Source organism: Pan paniscus, chromosome 15 (assembly GCF_029289425.2).
Source record: "Pan paniscus chromosome 15, NHGRI_mPanPan1-v2.0_pri, whole genome shotgun sequence".
Taxonomy (NCBI): Eukaryota; Metazoa; Chordata; class Mammalia; order Primates; family Hominidae; genus Pan; species Pan paniscus.
The window spans coordinates 75,174,188-75,192,212 of record NC_073264.2 but is presented as its reverse complement, the minus strand read 5'-3'; the positions used below and the strand labels follow the sequence as shown (position 1 = coordinate 75,192,212).

At 43.0% G+C, this 18,025-nt stretch overlaps 1 protein-coding gene across 6 annotated transcripts in view; it reads right to left on the bottom strand.

Moving 5' to 3' along the window:
- LIN52 (lin-52 DREAM MuvB core complex component) overlaps window positions 1–17,934 on the bottom strand; it is a 118,019-nt gene extending 100,085 nt beyond the window's left edge. Inside the window, exons 1-5 of one of the 6 annotated variants that reach the window (XM_055097854.2) lie at window positions 17,686–17,824; window positions 9,834–9,908; window positions 5,152–5,189; window positions 3,278–3,344; window positions 242–2,567 (exon numbers count right to left, since the gene is read on the bottom strand). In XM_055097854.2, the coding sequence (XP_054953829.1) occupies window positions 2,248–2,567; window positions 3,278–3,344; window positions 5,152–5,189; window positions 9,834–9,908; window positions 17,686–17,812 (627 nt within the window). In that variant the 5' untranslated portion in view covers window positions 17,813–17,824 and the 3' untranslated portion in view covers window positions 242–2,247. Of the gene's footprint in view, window positions 1–241; window positions 2,568–3,277; window positions 3,345–5,151; window positions 5,208–9,833; window positions 9,909–17,685 lie in introns of those variants that run through there. The other 5 variants (XM_003824161.4, XM_055097851.1, XM_055097850.1 and 2 more) reach the window with 5 other exon arrangements.
- Between the last annotated feature and the right edge of the window lie 91 nt (window positions 17,935–18,025).

Sequence of the window (18,025 nt, the reverse complement as noted above, 5' to 3'; positions counted from 1 at the left end):
ACAGAATCATTTATTTCAACATCATTTCTTTCCACTCTTCTCTAGTAGCAACTTACTTGGGTTGGGAACTCTTGTTATACAAGTTTTCAAGCTTAATTACCACTGAATAAGTAGAAAATGGATCCGTAACTCCTCCCCCAATCTTACACACACACAAATCAGGGAATTTTCCCACTATTGCAAAATTCCTCAGATAAGCTTACCCACTTAATAAGAAAAGAACTAGCATAAAAACAGAATTAGCCGGGCATGGTAGCACATGCCTTCAGTCCCAGCTACTTGGGAGGCTAAGGCAAGAGGATCACTTGAGCCCAGGAGTTCAAGACCAGCCTGGGCAATGATACCTCACCTGTATAAAAATAATACAAAAATTCAGCCAGGCGTGGTGGCTCATGCCTGTAATCCTAGCACTTTGGGAGGCCAAGGCGGGCAGATCACCTGAGGTCAGGGGTTTGAGACCAGCCTGGCCAACCTGGCGAAACCCTGTCTCTACTAAAAATAGAACGATTAGCTGGGTGTGGTGGCGGGCGCCTATAGTCCCAGCTACTCAGAAGGCTGAAACAGGAGAATCACTTGAACCTAGGAGGCAAAGGTTGCAGACAGCTGAGATTGTACCACTGCACTCCAGCCTAGGCAACAAAGTGAGATTCCTTCTCAAAAAAATAAAAATAAATAAAATAAAATTAGCTGGGTATGGTGGTGTATGCCTGTAGTCCCAGCTACTCAGGAGGCTGGGATGGGAGGATCACCAGGAGGTCAAGGCTGCAGTGAGCCATGATGGCACCACTGCACTACAGTCTGGGTGACAGAGTGAGACCTTTTCTCAAATAAAAAAAGAAAAAATAATAAAGTAACAAATTAAGTGATTCATCCTCAGGAAACATTATTTATAACATTTGTTTGGAATACATCATTAAAATGTAAAACCTTGTCTTTTGATAGCATTAAGAAAGCCTTGAAGACAGATCTGATCTGACAAAATGGACACTGTCTCCACTGTTAATTGTAAGTCCACATTATTTCGACTTATAATAAAGTGGCAACAAAACACTTACTATTCCCCATTTCCCTAAGTTTAGAAAACAAAGACTAAATAAAAATCTAAACTTTCCCTTCAAATCAAATTCCTATAAAAATCTTTAAGTTTACTAAGTAAAAAGACAGCATACTGTTGGAGGTTAGGAGCAAATGGAGTTGGTTAGGTCAGATCTCTTTCACCATCACAGTTACAATTCTGCAATGGCGGTTTCACTGTTGGGTGTTTCTGTGCTTGAGATATTTTGCAGGCCTTGCATTTGATGGATCAGTTGGTACCACCCAGATCAATAAACTGGTTCATCTGATCTTGTGGCCCCCACCCAGGAACTGACTCAGTGCAAGAGGACAGCTTTGACTCCCTGTGATTTCATCTCCAGCCCAATCAATCAGCACTAGCAACTCACTGTCCCCCCAACCCACCAAATTATCCTTAAAAACTCTGATCCCCAAATTCTCGGGGAGACTGAGTAATAAAAAAAACTCCAGTCTCTTGCACACACACACACACACAAAGACAATACTTAAAAATGTTCTTTCCTGAATTTTTATTTAAATAGCACCCAATTCCTTTTAGGTTTAAGACACAGGTCAGTTTGCATAGAATATAATGCTATGATCCCTCACTAAAAATTTAAAGTTGCCTTAAGAAATACATGCTGATGAGATATTATATAAATGTCTGTTTGAAACATTAGAAGAATGAACCTGAGATGCCCTTGAGACTTAATTTTTCCATGGCAGGAGGAGGGAATCTGCATTTAAGCATTTCATAAAGAACAATGAATTACTTCTAAAATCAAATAAAGGTGTTTTTTTTAATCTCATTTATCATGCCACAGTCATTATCTACACCTAGCATAAGTAGACTTTCTTGATATGTTCAGCTGTTTAAATACCTCAAAAATCCCAGGTTTTTACCTTAATTTCAGTCTATTACTTCACAATCATCATGAATCTTATCACCAGAAGGATGATAAAATAAATAAAGTAGGGCAAAATCATGGAAAATTAATGTTTTTTAATTTAAATTTCCACTTTGTGATTGAGTTTCAAATCATTTATCAAACAACAATATTCACTACTTATAGTATTCTTTATAGAAGAAATTGATGGGATAAAAAAATAAAAAATAGGTCTTAACCCACTAAGAGGTTGTCATTTAATAGTACTGACAATATATGGCAGTAAATTCTAAATAAGGCACTTGTGTTATAATGGAAAGAGGCTAGACTTAAAAAAGCAGAGTTTACGCGGGGCGTGGTGGCTCACGCCTGTAATCCCAGCACTCTGGGAGGCCGAGGTGGGTGGATCACTGGAGGTCAGGAGTTTGAGACCAGCCTGGCCAACATGGTGAAACCCCATCTCTACTAAAACTACAAAAATTAGCTGGACGTGGTGGGGGATGCCTGTAATTCCAGCTACTCGGGAGGCTGAGGCAGGAGAATCGCTTGAACCCACGAGGCAGAAGTTGCAGTGAGCCGAGATCGCACCACTGCACTCCAGCCTGGGCAACAAAAGCGAGACTCCGTCTGAAAAAAAAAAAAAAAACCAGAGTTAAAATTTTTTAACTTTTTTTTTTTTTTTGAGATAGAGTTCTGCTCTGTCAGCCAGGCTGGAGTGCAGTGGAACTATTGCTCGCCACAACCTCTATCTTCTAGGTTCAAGTGATTCTTCTGCCTCAGCCTCCAGAGTAGCTGGGATTACAGGAGCTTGCCACCATGCCTGGTTGATTTTTGTATTTTTAGTAGAGACGTGGTTTCGTTATATTGGTCAGTCTGGTCTCAAACTCCTGACCTCAGGTGATCCACCCACCTCGGCCTCCCAAAATGCTAAGATTACAGACATGAGCCACGCCTAGCCAAATTTTAACTCATTCTATCTTGGTTAACTTATGAACTTTGAATATCATCATACCCAACTCACAGGACCTTTATGGGAATTAAATGAAAAAATTTATGTTAGAGCTATTCGTTAACTGTATTATACAAAATCAGGTTCACATTAGAAGAATTTAGCACGAGCAGCAGAATTCACTATGACTGAGTCTTGAATTGGCAGGATTTCTACACATGGAAAAGGTAGAGAAGGGCATTGCAGACATGAAAAACTACAAATAAGGAGGTTTAAATGAGAAGTCTGAAGCCAAAAATACTTGTAAGGAAACAGAAAAAAAAAATAGAGAGGTGGTCTATGGAAAAACATAAATATCCAGTTAAAAGTGGTAACTAGCATCACTTACCTTTCAACATGTCGATGTCATCACGTTCTATCTCAGCCATCCATTTGGGTGGAGAACTAGTAATAGGCTGTCAAAAAATAATATATCCATTCAGACACATAAAAAGTGTGAGGAGACCCTATTATTCTTATAAGAAGTGTAGCCTGGGCCGGATGCGGTGGCTGCCAAGGTGGGCGGATTACTTGAGGTCAGGAGTCAGGAGTTCGAGACCCGCCTGGCCAACATGGGGAAACCCCATCTCTACTAAAAATACAAAAAAAATTAGCCAGGCGTGATGGCACACACCTGTAATCTCAGCTACTTGGGAGGGTGAGGCACGAGAATTGCTTGAACCTCTTGAATGTGGGAGGCAGAGGTTGCAGTGAACCAAGATCGTGCCACTGTATTCCAACCTGGGTAAGAGTATTACTCTGTCTCAAAAAAAAAAGAAAAAGAAAAAGAAAAAATGCAGCTTGTCACATAGCCTTCAGGTTGTTTGGAAATACTGGCAGATTATAATTTCAAAAACCTGGATTTCTCCAGGTTTAGATATGGCCTACAAATAGTCACTGCAAAAAACATGGCTTATCTTGAAAGTCAGTCTCAGAGAAATTACTGTGGAAGAATAGGTATGATCACTATTACTGATTTATGCCTAACAAGTTAGTATAGCAATGAATGAAATTACTTGAAATTCAGTTCTGGTGAAAGCCTCCAATTCAACTGTTTGAAACACTAATCAGTAAGTAACATTCTCTGGCATAGGGGAGATTCAAAGAAGAATCAAGAATGAGAAAATCCTCATTTTAAGTGAGAGAAGTCTGGAATGGTCATCACTTGGAATTTCACAATTTTATTGTAGAGGTTTTAGGAAACTTCAGAATTTTACAATTTTTCATTTATGAAAGTGAACTTAAAACTATGAAAGAAAGCCCATTCTTAGAATAGCTCTGGGTTGGCAGTTTAATGCTAGTTGCACACAAGAATCACCTGTGTAACTTTTAAAACTATAAATGCCTTGGCCACACTCCAGACATAATGATTTAGAATATGAGGGGTAGGGAAGGGTCTAGTGGAAAAAGTAGAGCAAGGGACTCCTCATATGTGCTTTTCTTTTTTTATATTTAATTAATTTTTTTCTTGGTGCTCATTTGTTACAGTGCATTTTTCAAGAGCTCCATAGCTGCATGTTGATGATTCTGTCATGCACAAAAGGTAGGGTTGAGAAACATTATTTCAGCTTTGCGTCTTTCTCTTTTTTTAATTAAAATGTACTCAGAACCTATTATGTGACAAGCAAAACACTTTACATGCATCAAGTCATTTACCTCCAAATCAACTCTATAAAGTAGGTATTATTTTTCACATTAAAAAAAACAAAAAAACAAAAACACATACATTGGCTCACACCTGTAATCCTAATGCTATGGGAGGCTGGAGCAGGAGGATCACTTGAACCCAGGAGTTCAAGACCAGCCTGGGAAATATAGTGAGACCTCTTCTCCACAAAAAATTTTAAAAGGCCAGGCGCGGTGGCTCACACCTGTAATCCCAGCACTTTGGGAGGCTGAGGTAGGTGGATCACTTGAGGCCAGGAGTTCGAGACCAGCCTGGCCAAGATGGTGAACTCCGTCTCTACTAAAAATACAAAAATTAGCTGGGCGTGGTGGTGGGCACCTGTAATCCCAGCTACTCAGGAGGCTGAGGCAGGAGAATCGCTTGAACTTGGTAAGTGGAAGTTGCAGTGAGCCGAGATCGTACCACTGCACTCCAGCCTGGGCGAAGAGTGAGACTCTGCCATAAATAAAATAAAATAAAATAAAGAACAGAGATCTGAGCTTTTACTCAGGAGCGAAACTTTGGATTGACCTCAGTAGGTAAGGGATATTACTTACACTTTTGAAGGAAGCTGCAAATTCAGCAACACCTGGTACTAAAAAGAAAAACAAAACTTTATTTATTCAATAAGTATGATTGCTCAGGCATAGAAGATCCAAATAATAAGAAAACAGCTTTGTCTGTTTTCTTATAGTTTAGAAGAAGAGAAAGAATAAACCAATAACTATAACACTGTTTCAGTCCTCAAAGAAAGATGCCAGGACTATGGCAAGACAAAAAATGGCAAGCTAAGTCAGACCCAGGGGGCATAAAAAGCTTCTCAAGGAAAATAATGCCTCAACTGAACTTGGAAGGACCAGGAGTTAGCTGGTTGGGAGGGTGGTAAGATACAATATCTCTTACCAGAAAGTTTAAACTGCCTTTTTAGAGATGCTGTTCTGTCAATCCAATTTTATTTATTTAAATTTCTCACAGAAAGAATCACATTAAAATGCAGAAAAATAAAAATCAGGGCTGGGCATTTTGAGAAGTCAAGGCAGGAGGATCCCTTAAAGATCAGCCTGGGCAACAAGGCAAGACCCCAGACTCTACAAAAAATTAAAAAACAGGCCGGGTGCAGTGGCTCATGCCTGTAGTCCCAGCACTTTGGGAGGCTGAAGCGGGTGAATCACTCGAGCTCAGGAGTTGGAGACCAGCCTGGGCAATATAGTGAAACCCCGTCTCTACAAAAAATACAAAACTTAGCCAGGCGTAGTGATGTGCCCCTGTAGTCCTAGCTACTTGGAAGGCTTGAGCCCGGGAAGTTGAGGCTGAAATGAGCCATGATCACACCACTGCACTCCAAACTGGGCAACAGAGGAAGACCCTGTCTCAAAAAAAAAAAAAAAAAAAAAAAAAACCCAGTTAGTTGGGCATGGTAATGCACACCTATAGTCCTAGCTACTTAGGAGGCTGAGGCAGGAGGATGGCTTGAACTCAGGAGTTGGAGGCTGCAGTAAGCTATCATCGTGACATTGCACTTTAGCCTGGGTGATAGGATGAGCCTCTGTCTCTAAAAAAAATATATAATTAAAATAACATCTTTGCCTGAGCTCAGGAGTTGGAGACCAGCCTGGGCAACACAGTGAAACCCCGTCTCTACTAAAATACAAAAGATTAGCTGGGTGTGGCGGCATGTGCCTGTAGTCCCAGCTATTCAGGAGGCTGAGGCAGGAGAATTGCTTGAACCCGGGAGGTGGAGGTTGCAGTGAGCTGAGATCACGCCATTGCACTCCAACCTGGGCAACAGAGCGAGACTCCATCTCAAAAAAAAAAAAAAAAGTTCAATCTCACCAAAAAGGAAATGTAAAATGAAACTAATAGATTAGTAACATCTAATACTGGCTAGTATGTGAGGAAAGGGGCCCTCATACAGTTATCCTCTTCCATGTATATGAAGATATGTGTACATGGGTATTCACTGATAAACTGTCTGTAAAGTCAAAAACTAGATATAGGCCAGGCACAGTGCCTCACACCTGTAATCCCAGCGCTCTGGGAGGCCAAGGTGGAAAGACAGCCTGAGCCCAGGAGTCTGAGACCAGTCTGGGCAACACAGTGAGATCTTGTCCCCCCAAAAATTTTTTAAATAGCTGGTTGTGGTGGTACATGCCTGTGGTCCCAGCTACTCAGGAGGCTGAAGTGAGAGGATCACTTGAGCCCAGGAGGTTGAGGCTGTAGTCAGCTGTGATCACGCCACTGCACAAAGCCTGGGTGACAGAGTGAGACCCTTGCTCAAATTAAAAAAAAAAACAAACTACAAAGTAGATATAACTTAAGTTTCCAAATAATGTATGAATACATAAACTATAATATATCCATACAATGAAATATATTTAAAAGAATGAAGTAGACATACACAAACCAAGATGGAACTGTTCACATGTGGAGTAAGTTAAGTGGTAGGCCACATGCATATGACTCCAACATTATGAAGAAAAAAAAAATCCCTCTTATACATACTTAAAAAATTATTATTTCCTTATCTGTATAAAATAGGTCAAAAGGATTTGTACCTTTTTTTTTTTTGAGACAGAGTTTCGCTCTTGTTGCTCAACCTGGAGTGCAATGGAGTGATCTCGGCTCACTGCAATCTCTGCTCACTGCAACCTCTGCCTCCCGGGTTCAAGCGATTCTCCTGCCTCAGCCTCCCAAGTAGCTGGGATACAGGCATGTGCCACCACGCTCAGCTAATTTTTTGTATTTTTAGTAGAAACGGGGTTTCGCCATGTTAGCTAGGCTGATCTCAAACTCCTGACTTCAGGTAATCCGCCCACCTCAGCCTCTCAAAGTGCTTGGATTACAGGCGTGAGCCATCACACCTGGCCGGAGTTGTACCTTTTACAAGGATTTGTACGATTAACAGTGGTTAACGTTATAAGAGTGGGCCAGGTGCAGTGGTTCAGGCCTCTAATACTAGCACTTTGGGAGGCCGAGGCAGGCAGATCATCTGAGGTCAGGAGTTCAAGACCAGCCTGTCCAACATGGTGAAGCCTCTTCTCTACTACAAATACAAAAATTAGCCAGGTGTGGTGGCATGCATCTGTGATCCCAGCTACCTGGGGGGCTGAGGCAGGAGAATCGCTTGAACCCGGAAGCAGAGGTTGCAGTGAGCCAAGACTGCACCATTATACTGCACAGCCTGGGGAACAAGAGTGAAACTCCATCTCAAAAAAAAAAAAAAAAAAAAAAAGAGTGATTGAAAAAGGTGAGAAAACGCTTTATATATCTCAGTATTATGTGAATTTCTTATAAATGTAGTTTTGGGGGCTGGCTGTGGTGGCTCACTCCTGAAATCTCAGCACTTTGGGAGGCCGAGGTGGGCAGATCACCTGAGGTCAGGAGTTCAAGACCAACCTACTTGGTGAAAAGCCGTCTGTACTACAAATACAAAAATTAGCTGAGCATTGTGGCGGGCACCTATAATCTCAGCTACTCGGGAGGCTGAGGCAGGAGCATCGCTTGAACCAGGGAGGCGGACGTTGCAGTGAGCCAAGATTGCACCATTGCACTCCAGCCTGAGCGACATGAGCGAGACTCCATCTCAAATAAATAAATACACAAACAAACAAATAAGTGTAGTTTGGGGGATTTTTTTGAGAAAGAGTCTTTCTCTGTTACCCAGGCTCGAGTGCAATAGTGCAATCTTGGCTCACTGCAACCTCCGCCTCCCGGGTTCAGGCAATTCTCGTGCCTTAGCCTCCTGAGTAGCTGGGATAGCAGGTGTGCACCACCACGGCCAGTTAATTTTTGTATTTTTGATAGAGACAGGGTTTTGCCATGTTGGCCAGGCTGGTCTCAAACTCCTAGCCTCAAGTGATCCACCTGCATTGGCCTCCCAAACTGCTGGGACTACAGGCATGAACCACCATGCCCAGCCTATAAATGTAGCTTTAAAAAGTAATTAATGGCCAGCCATGGTGGCTCACGCCTGTAATCCCAGCACTCTGGGAGGCCGAGGTGGGTGGATCACCTGAGATCAGGAGTTTGAGACCAGCCTGGCCAACATGGCAAAACCCTGTCTCTACTAAAAATACAAAAAATTAGCCGGGCATTGCGGCATGTGCCTGTAATCCCAGCTACTTGGGGGCTGAGGCAGGAGAATCGCTTAAACCTGGGAGTCAGAGGTTGCAGTGAGCCAACACTGGGCCATTGCACTCCAGTCTGGGCAACTAGAGTGAAACTCCGTCTAAAAATATATATATATATATATACATATATATAATAATAATTATTGTTGGCTAGGCACGGTGGCTCACACCTGTAATCCCAGCACTTTGGGACGCTGAGGCAGGTGGATCACCTGAGGTCAGGAGTTCGAGACCAGCCTGGCCAACATGGTGAAACCCTGTCTCTACTAAAAATACAAAAAATTAGCCGGGCATGGTGGCATGCACCTGTAGTCCCAGCTACTTGGGAGGCTGAGGCAGGACAATCGCTTGAACCCTGAGGCAGAGGATGCAGTGACCCGAGTGCACCACTGCACTCCACCCTGGGCGACAGAGAGAGACTCTGGTTCAAACAAAATAATTATTATTGTTTAAAGGCTCCTTATTTTCTGAGTCACACTGTGTTCTGAACAAATTAAACCACCAAACAGCTATTCTTAACACTGGACTTCAATCTCTTCTCTTTGAAATAAAATAAAACTTTAATTATTAAAGTTAAATGATAACTCTTCAGCCTGGTCTGATGGTAATGGGTTATCAGAACTTTTTTTTTTTTTTTTTTTTTTTTGAGACAGAGTCTCACTCTGTCACCCAGGCTGAAGTGCAGTGGCACAATCTCTGCTCACTGCAGCCTCCGCCTCCTGGGTTCAAAAGATTCTCATGCCTCAGCCTCCTGAGTAGCTGGGATTACAGGCGTGTGCCACCACATCCAGCTAATATTTCTATTTTTTTTTTAGTAGAGACAGGGTTTCACCATGTTGGCCACGCTGGTCTCAAACTCCTGACCTCAGGTGATCCTCCCAACTCGGCCTCCCAAAGTGCTGGGATTACAGGCATGAGCCAACAAGCTCAGCCTGTTATCAGAACTTATTAACGTTAGTGTCACTAAAGTTTGTATACAACCCCCCACTGCTAAATTTGACTAGCTTCAAAATAAATATTTACAAAATAAATAACTCTTTAAAAATCTCTTTAAAAAGGAACATTGTTTCTCCTGCATTGACTCTGATATAAAGAAGGCAAAAACTTACATTGTTCTGGCCAAAGATCTGGTGAGGCACGGTCAAGTTTTTCAAAACTTAGCAAAGATGCTTCCAGATCTGTCCCTAGAACAAAACATCCAGATGAACCAAGAAGACAGGAAACACATTAATGTATATGATACTTCAATCTCAAAGGACATAAACTGGAACACTCACCTGGAAGTCTAGAGATATGAGTTCTGTAACTATTGATGCCACTGGTCCGTGATAGAATACAAATAAATCATTCTCCCTTACCAAACCTCACTCTTTCAATCTATGAATGGGAATGATATTTTATTGGGAGTGTTAAGAAAAATGAGTATCAATGAACCCACCTGCATCTTCATTCATACTCTTGTGCTTTCCTCCAGTTACAATGAATTAAGTGTTTCTACTTCCATGAAACAGACTCTTCTGATAGCACTCTAGATGCCATCTTCTCTTGCTTTATCAAGGACATCATTTGAATATCATCTTTCTCATGTACCATCAGTTTCTACCTTCTCTAGCCTCATCTCAGTGTCACTAAAGTTGGTATACAACCCCCCACTGCTAAATTTGACTAGCTTCAAAATAAATAAAACTTTACAAAATAAGTAACTCTTTAAAAATCTCTTTAAAAAGGAGCAGTACCAATCAAGCTGGTTGCAGAATTTCTGTGTTTCAAAAAAAACCCCAGCCGGACATGGTGGCTCATGCCTGTAATCCCAGCACTTTGGGAGGCCAACACGGGTGAATCACAAGGTCAGGAGTTTGAGACCAGCCTGGCCAACGTGGTGAAACCCTGTCTCTACTAAAAATACAAAAAATTAGCTGGGTGTGGTAGCAGGCGCCTGTAATCCCAGCTACTCAGGAGGCTGAGGGAGGAGAATTGCTTAAACCCGGGAGGCAGAGGTTACAGTGAGCCAAGATCGCACCACTGTACTCCAGCCCAGGCAACAGAATGAGACGCCATCTCAAAAAAACAAACAAACAAAAAACACCAGGGCAGGTGGGGTGCCTCATGCCTATAATCCCAGCACTTTGAGAGGCCAAGACTTGAGTTCAGGAGTTCAAGACCAGCCTGGGCAACACAGTGAAACCCTGCTGGGCGTGGTGGTATACCCTTGTAGTCCCAGCTACTCAGGAGGCTGAGGTGGGAGAATCACTTCAGCCTGGCAGGTCGAAGCTGCAGTGAGTGAGCTGTTTGTCCCACTGCACTCCAGCCTGGATGACAAAGTGAGACACTGCTTTAAAAAAAAAAAAGAAAAGAAAACCAAAAACCCTCTCTCTTGACCCCATGACCTCTTCCATACCCCCTTCACTGAAAAAGTTCTTGTGATGTCTTTTCTGCTGTCCCTACTTCCTCACATCACTCTCTCTCCTAAATGTACGACAATCAGGCTTCTGTCCCTACATACATAGAAACTGCTGTTGTCAAGGCATCTATGACCTATGTTGCCAAATCCAGTGGTCATTTCTCTATTCCGTCTTTTTTTTTTTTTTTTTTTTTTTTTTTCTGAGACGGAGTTTCGCTCTTGTCTCCCAGGCTAGAGTGCAATAACGTGATCTAGGCTCACTGCAACCTCAGCCTCCCAGGTTCAAGTGATTCTCCTGCCTCAGCCTCCCAAGTAGCTGGGATTACAGGAACACACCACCATGCCCACTAATTTTTTATTTTTAGTATTTTTAGTAGAGATGGGGTTTTGCCATGTTGGCCAGGCTGGTCTCGAACTCCTGACCTCAGGTGATCGACCTGCCTCCCAAAGTGCTGGGATTACAGGTGTGAGCCACCACGCCCAGCCTGTTCTGTCTCATGTGATCTCTTTGCACCATCCACACACTGACTATTTTCCTTGAAATACTACTCCCCTCTCCTATAAAACTATTATGCTGGTTTCTCTCCTACCTCATTGACTCTCCTTTTTCCTTCTCCTTTTCCACTCAGGCCACATCCTACACTGGCTCCACTCTCTACCTCACTTTAATGGTATAAATTGATACAAACAGAAAACAGGAAAATACTGGGTAGAAGAAGAGGGTGGTTCCCAAGCAAAGGCCCCACCTCAAGCCTGGAAACCTGCGGCCCAAAATGGGAACAGGCATTCCTGTTTTCATGCCCAAAAGTTGCCTTTTGGCCCACCATGCCCCACTATTCTATACCCATGTAAACCCCAAACTCCAGGCTCCACAAGGAGATGAACAGAAGGGCAGAGGAACTGCAGAGAGAAGAGAAGGAGCATCTGAATGCCAAGAGGAGTTTGGCTGGGGATGGTCAGAGAGGAGATCAGCTGCCAGATAGCCAAACTCCAGGGGAAGATCACCTTCCCACTCCATCCCCTTTCCAGCTCCCCATCCAGCCTGCTTAGAGCCACCTCCACCACCCAATAAAACTCGTACATTTACCATCCTTCAAGTCCATGTGCAACCTGATTCTTCCTGGACACCAGACAAGGACCGCGGTACCAAGAGGGCACTGAGCCACTTAACACTTAAGTGTCTGCAGACAGCAAAGCTAAAAGAGTGCTCTGGCTGGGCACGGTGGCTCATGCCTGTAATCCCAGCACTCTGGGAGGCCAAGATGGGTGGATCACTTGAGGTCAGGAGTTCAAGACCAGCCTGGCCAACATAGTGAAACCCTGTCTCTACTAAAAATACAAAAATTGGCCAGGCATGGGGGAACACACCTGTAATCCTAGTTACTGGGGAGGATGAGGCAGGAGAATCGTTTGAACCTGGGAGGTGGAGGTTGCAGTGAGCCAAGATCACACCACTGCACTCCAGCCTGGGCAACAAAGCAAGACTCCATCTCAAAAAAAAAAAAAAAAAAAAAAAAGAGTGCACTGTTATACATGCCTACTTGGGCTTTGGGAGTTGCAGGCACCCACCCCTAGATGCTACCGTGGGGCTGGAGCCCAAAAGTGCTCGCCCTGACTCCTACACCTGCCCATCTGCATGCTCCCTCTCCCATAAGAGGATTGAGTGCACACAGACAAGCCACACCTCTGTCGTATGTCCTGCGGTTAGGGAACTCCCCTATTTCAACATGAGGACTTTATCTTCTTCTGTATGCCAATGACTCCATATTTATATTTCCATTCCCAACCTTTCTAAAGAACTACAAAGGTTTATGTCCAAGTGGTTATTTGAATCCCTCTCTATTTACATATGAAAAAACTGCTTAAGGCCAGATGCAGTGGTGCACGCCTGTAATCCAAGCAGTTTGGGAGGCCGAGGTGGGTGGATTGCTTGAGCTCACGAGTTTGAGACCAGCCTGGCCAACATAGTGAAACCCCATCTCTACAAAAAGCAAAAAAATTAGCCAGGTGTGGTGGTGTCAGCCTGTAGTCCCAGCTACTTGGGAGGCTGAGGTGGAAGGATGGCTTGAGCCCAGAGGTGGCAGCTGCAGTTAGCTAAGATCACACCACTGCACTCCAGCCTGGGTGATAGAGCCACATCCTGTCTCAAAAAAAAAAAAAAAAAAAAAAATCCCCACTTAAACTTTAAACCTAATTATCTTCAAAACCATATTCCCCCAATCTTCTCCCATCTCAAGAAATAACACTACCATAAATTCCAATTCTCAGATCAAAAACCCAGATGTCATCCTTCATGCATTCTTTTCCTTCACCCTTCCATAACCAATCCATGAGTAAATCTAGTCATTTCTACCTTCAGAATACACCCTGAAATCAAATAACCCAAGGAACCATCACTTCTTTCTTGGACTACTTCAACAGCCTCTTAACAGATCTCTCTGCTCCCATTCTTACCCTTTCCCCTTCACACCCCCGGAATCTATTCTCCATAAAGAGGCCAGAATTGATTTTTTTAAATGTCAATCAGTTCGTGTCACTCTCCAGCTTAAAGTTCCTCCCAGCTAAATCTGTGAATGTGTATCTACCACACTCTATAAAATCTTACTCAGCCTCTGCCTAATTCTTTGACATCATTTCTCTTCCACTCTTCCCTTGCACACAGTAGTACTCAATATTAACATTTGTTGAGTTTTTATTGTATGCTCAGTATGCTAACCAGTTGCATAACTAGTTCATTTAATGCTATAAACAGCAGTTCTTAACATTTTCTGGGTAACCACATCTCTGGAAATCTGGGAAATAAAATGAACTCACTCCCCAGAAAATATACATACGTACAAAATGTACTTTTCTCTAAACTGAATTTGTTTTGCCAAATATTCCAAAGGAATTTCCAATGGCATTTTAATTGTAAAGAACTCAACTAATACATTGCCTTAATTAAAGCATCCAAAAATTAGCTTCTCTTTGTTACCAATTTCTGAGGAATGTTCAACCATAACAAAAATAAAGTTATTGGGCCAGGTACAGTGGCTCATGTCTGGAATCCCAGTGCTTTGGGAAGCCGAGGCAGGAAGATTGCTTGAGCCCAGGAGTTTGAGACCATCCTGGGCAACATAGTGAGACTCCATCTCTATAAAAAATAATAAGGTGGGGCATGGTGGCTCACGCCTGTAATCCTAGCACTTTGGGAGGCCGAGGTGAGTGCATCACCTGAGGTCAGGAGTTCAAGACTAGCCTGGGCAACATGGTGAAACCCCGTCTCTACTAAAAATACAAAAATTAGCCAGGTGTGGTGGCGTGTGCCTGTTATCCCAGCTACTGGAGAGGCTGATGCATGAGAATTACTTGAACCCAGGAGGCGGAGGTTGCAGTGACCCGAGATCATGCCACGGCACTCCAGCCTGGGTGACAGAGTGAGACTCCGTCTCAAAACAAAATAAATAATAATAATAATAAATTAGCTGGGCATGGTGGTGTGAGCCTATAGTACCAGCTACTTAGGAGGCTGAGATGGGAGAATCGCTTGAGCCTTTGAGGGTGCAGTGAGTTATAATCATATCACTGCATTTCAGCATGGGCAATAGAGTGAGAGAGACCCTGTCTCTAAAAGAAAGTTAAAAAGAAAATTATTGGGGGTACAATCTAATAACCTACATGGGTGACCTTATGATACCACAGTCTGGGATAGAACTCAGACTCTGCTGTGAGTCTTACTCTCATAAATTAAGTAATTAGATGGCTGTATTTGAATTTCAGTTTTCTCCTTTTCAAAGACGCTCCAGCAAATTTATCACGAAAAAGACAAAAGAGTAAATGACAAACATATTAAAATAAATATTATCTGAATTAAATTTTAAAGACAGTGACAGGTGGAACACTAAAAATAGAAGTGAAAGAGCTAGGCCGTGGAATATTTTGGAATGAGATACTTATTTAGAAGCTGAATTTAAGTTCAAAGTGCTTGACTTGATTTTTTCAGATTAAAAAGAAAACATTAGGTGGAGAGGAGTGAAACTTTGTAAGAGATGAGAATGAAAACTTAAAAATCAAGAGTGCAAATAAAGTGACCATAGAGATGGCTAGAAAAGGAAAAAAATTTAATTTTTTTTTTTTTTTTTTTTTTTTGCGATGGAGTCTCGCTCTGTCCCAGGCTGGAGTGCAGTGGCGCGATCTCGGCTCACTGCAAGCTCTGCCTCCCAGGTTCACGCCATTCTCCTGCCTCAACCTCCTGAGTAGCTGGGACTACAGGCACCCACCACCACGCCTGGCTAATTTTTTGTAATTTTTAGTAGAGAGACGGTTTCACCTTGTTAGCCAGGATGGTCTCGATCTCCTGACCTCGTGATCCACCCATCTCGCCCTCCCAAAGTGCTGGGATTACAGGCGTGAGCCACCACGCCAAGCCAAATTTAATGTTTTTAATACTCTTCCTGGCCAAAGAAAGGAAACTAAATTGAGAGATGACAGGGGGAAAAAATCAAACTCAAGGAACACATCTCTAAAATCCCCAAAGTTTGTAAAAGCAATTTAAAAATAAACTAAAAAATTTAATAACAATTACTTCTACTTGTATTACTTGGCGTTTTTTTTCAACTGTGGTGAAATATACATAAATTTTACCATTTTAATAACTTTTAAGTATACATTTCAGTGGTATTAAGTACATTAATTGTGCAATCATCACATTCATTTCCAGAATTCTTTCACCTTCCCAAACTGAAATTTGGTACCCATTAACAATAACTCCCTATTCCCTTGCCTGACTTTTTAAATGCCCTTCTTTCTGGCAAGAGAAGGACATTTTTGCAAGAGAGCACCCAGGCAGGAGAATCTCTTTTGACTCCAAACATCCATAATTTCTTTTTTTTTTTTCCTTCTTTTTTTCTGAGACGGGGTCTCGCTTTGTCACACAGACTGGAGTGCAGTGGCATGAACATGGTTCACTGCCGCCTCCACCCCCTGGGCTCAAGAGATTCTCTTGCCTCAGCCCCCCCAAGTAGCTGGGACTACAGGTTTGTGGCATCACACCCAGATAATTTTTGTATTTTTTTGTAGAGATGGGGTTTCACCATGTTGTCTAGGCTGGTCTTCAATTCCTGAGCTCAGGCAATCTGCCTGCCTCAGCCTCCCAAAGTGCTGGGATTAGAAGTGTGAACCACCACGCCCAGCCATAATTTCTAATACAGTATGTACCTGCGCTCACAAAATTTAAGACTCGGTTAAACTTAAAACTTAAGATCAAGTAATATATTATTTCTGCATATATCTAATCAATCTTTCAATAAATGTTAATTAAAGACCTACTGTTCGTCAGGCACTGTGCTAAACCTGGATCCAACTATGAACAAGACAATATGAACAAGACAAACTTGGAATTTACAATCTAGCGCAAAAGGGGCAAAGTTAACAGAGTAACTATGCTGACAAGGAAGATACTGAGATGAATGGTGGGAAAGGGCAACTCCAGATACTGTGTTCTAAGAAAGACTCTTTGGGAGGTGACATCTAAAAAGAGAACTGAAACTGAAAAAAAAAAAATGTTTATATGTTTGAGTCATCTTTTGGTCTCCCAAAGCACCTAGCATTATGCCTTTCATGTAGCAGGTACTTAATATAGCTCACCTTGGCTTCAATTTCTTCATTCCTGCAATGAACTTCCAAGATTCCTTCCAAATATAAAATGTTTTTGTCTAAGGGAAGGAAACCTATATATCAATAAAATCGATATATAGTTGGGATGAGGATGGTAGAACTAAAAATGAGTTTAAAAATGACTGCAAGACCCTAACTCTCTAAAGCAGAACCAAGAGCAAAAGCATGGGAGTATACCAAAACAACTTAATTGTTACTTGAAATGACTTGCATTTTACACAATATATAAACAGAAATCGTTAATTCACTCAGCCTTAAGAAACAACACGTAAAGCAGATGGAAGACAGGTTGCGACCTGTGCAAGACGACACTTAAAAGCTCAATACTGATTCTCCTCGCGACTCTCAGGGCGAGGGGCCGAGAACGTCCCCCGCTTCTCTTGCTGCCACGGCAATGGTCCCAAACTGAGGAGACAGGAGAGAGATCATGTTTCTCTTGCGGTTCAGTATCGAGATGAGGTCAGCCAGCAGCCCTGCGAGGGTTTGTGAGAATCGTTTCATCCGTGCGCTCAATCAGAAGAGAACTGATCCTTTCAATGGGATACCCCAAGGAGAAAACTACAGTAAGGCACGTCCTCCAGAAACATCTCCTCCTCGACCCTCAGCCTCGCCCAAATAGAGATAAGGAAGGGACAGGGCGACCCCCCTGTCCTTTTACCCAGAATGAGTCCCTCCCTAGGGCCCTCCTCCACACGCCTGGTACAGAGCGGGGAAACTGGGCACCTCCGGAGCTGCTGTGAAGAACCGGTGAGCTGAAGACGGCGATGGATCTCAAGAAAAAAAATAAAAGGGAAAGGAGAAGAGCCCAAGAAAGAAATGTATGTTCGAGGGGCAGAGACAGAGTGGATGTTCCCAGTAGAGCAAAGAAGGAGGCTGCAGGCAAAGATCTCTATGCCGGCTCTTACCGTCTGTGGGAGACGCCATCTTCCAACCCATGTCACGTGACGTGGCCAACCGTCGGCGGGAAAACGAGGTTCCATAAGCCACGCCCCCAAAGAGAAACCCTATCCCCAACTCGCAGCCCAGTCTCATTCCCTCGCCTCATAGGGCAATCTTTGCCTAGCCCCGCCCCTAATTATAGCCACGCCCCTTACGCGGATGTTGAGGTGGAGCGACTGCAAAATTCTTGAAGGGTCTTATTTACTTTTTTCAGTGGGGGGGGTGGGGCCTCGGTTCCGCCCTTGGCCAATCGGAGTTCCAGGTTAGGGGGGCGTCTTCCCCGTGTGCTCGGTAGGGAGTGTCCAA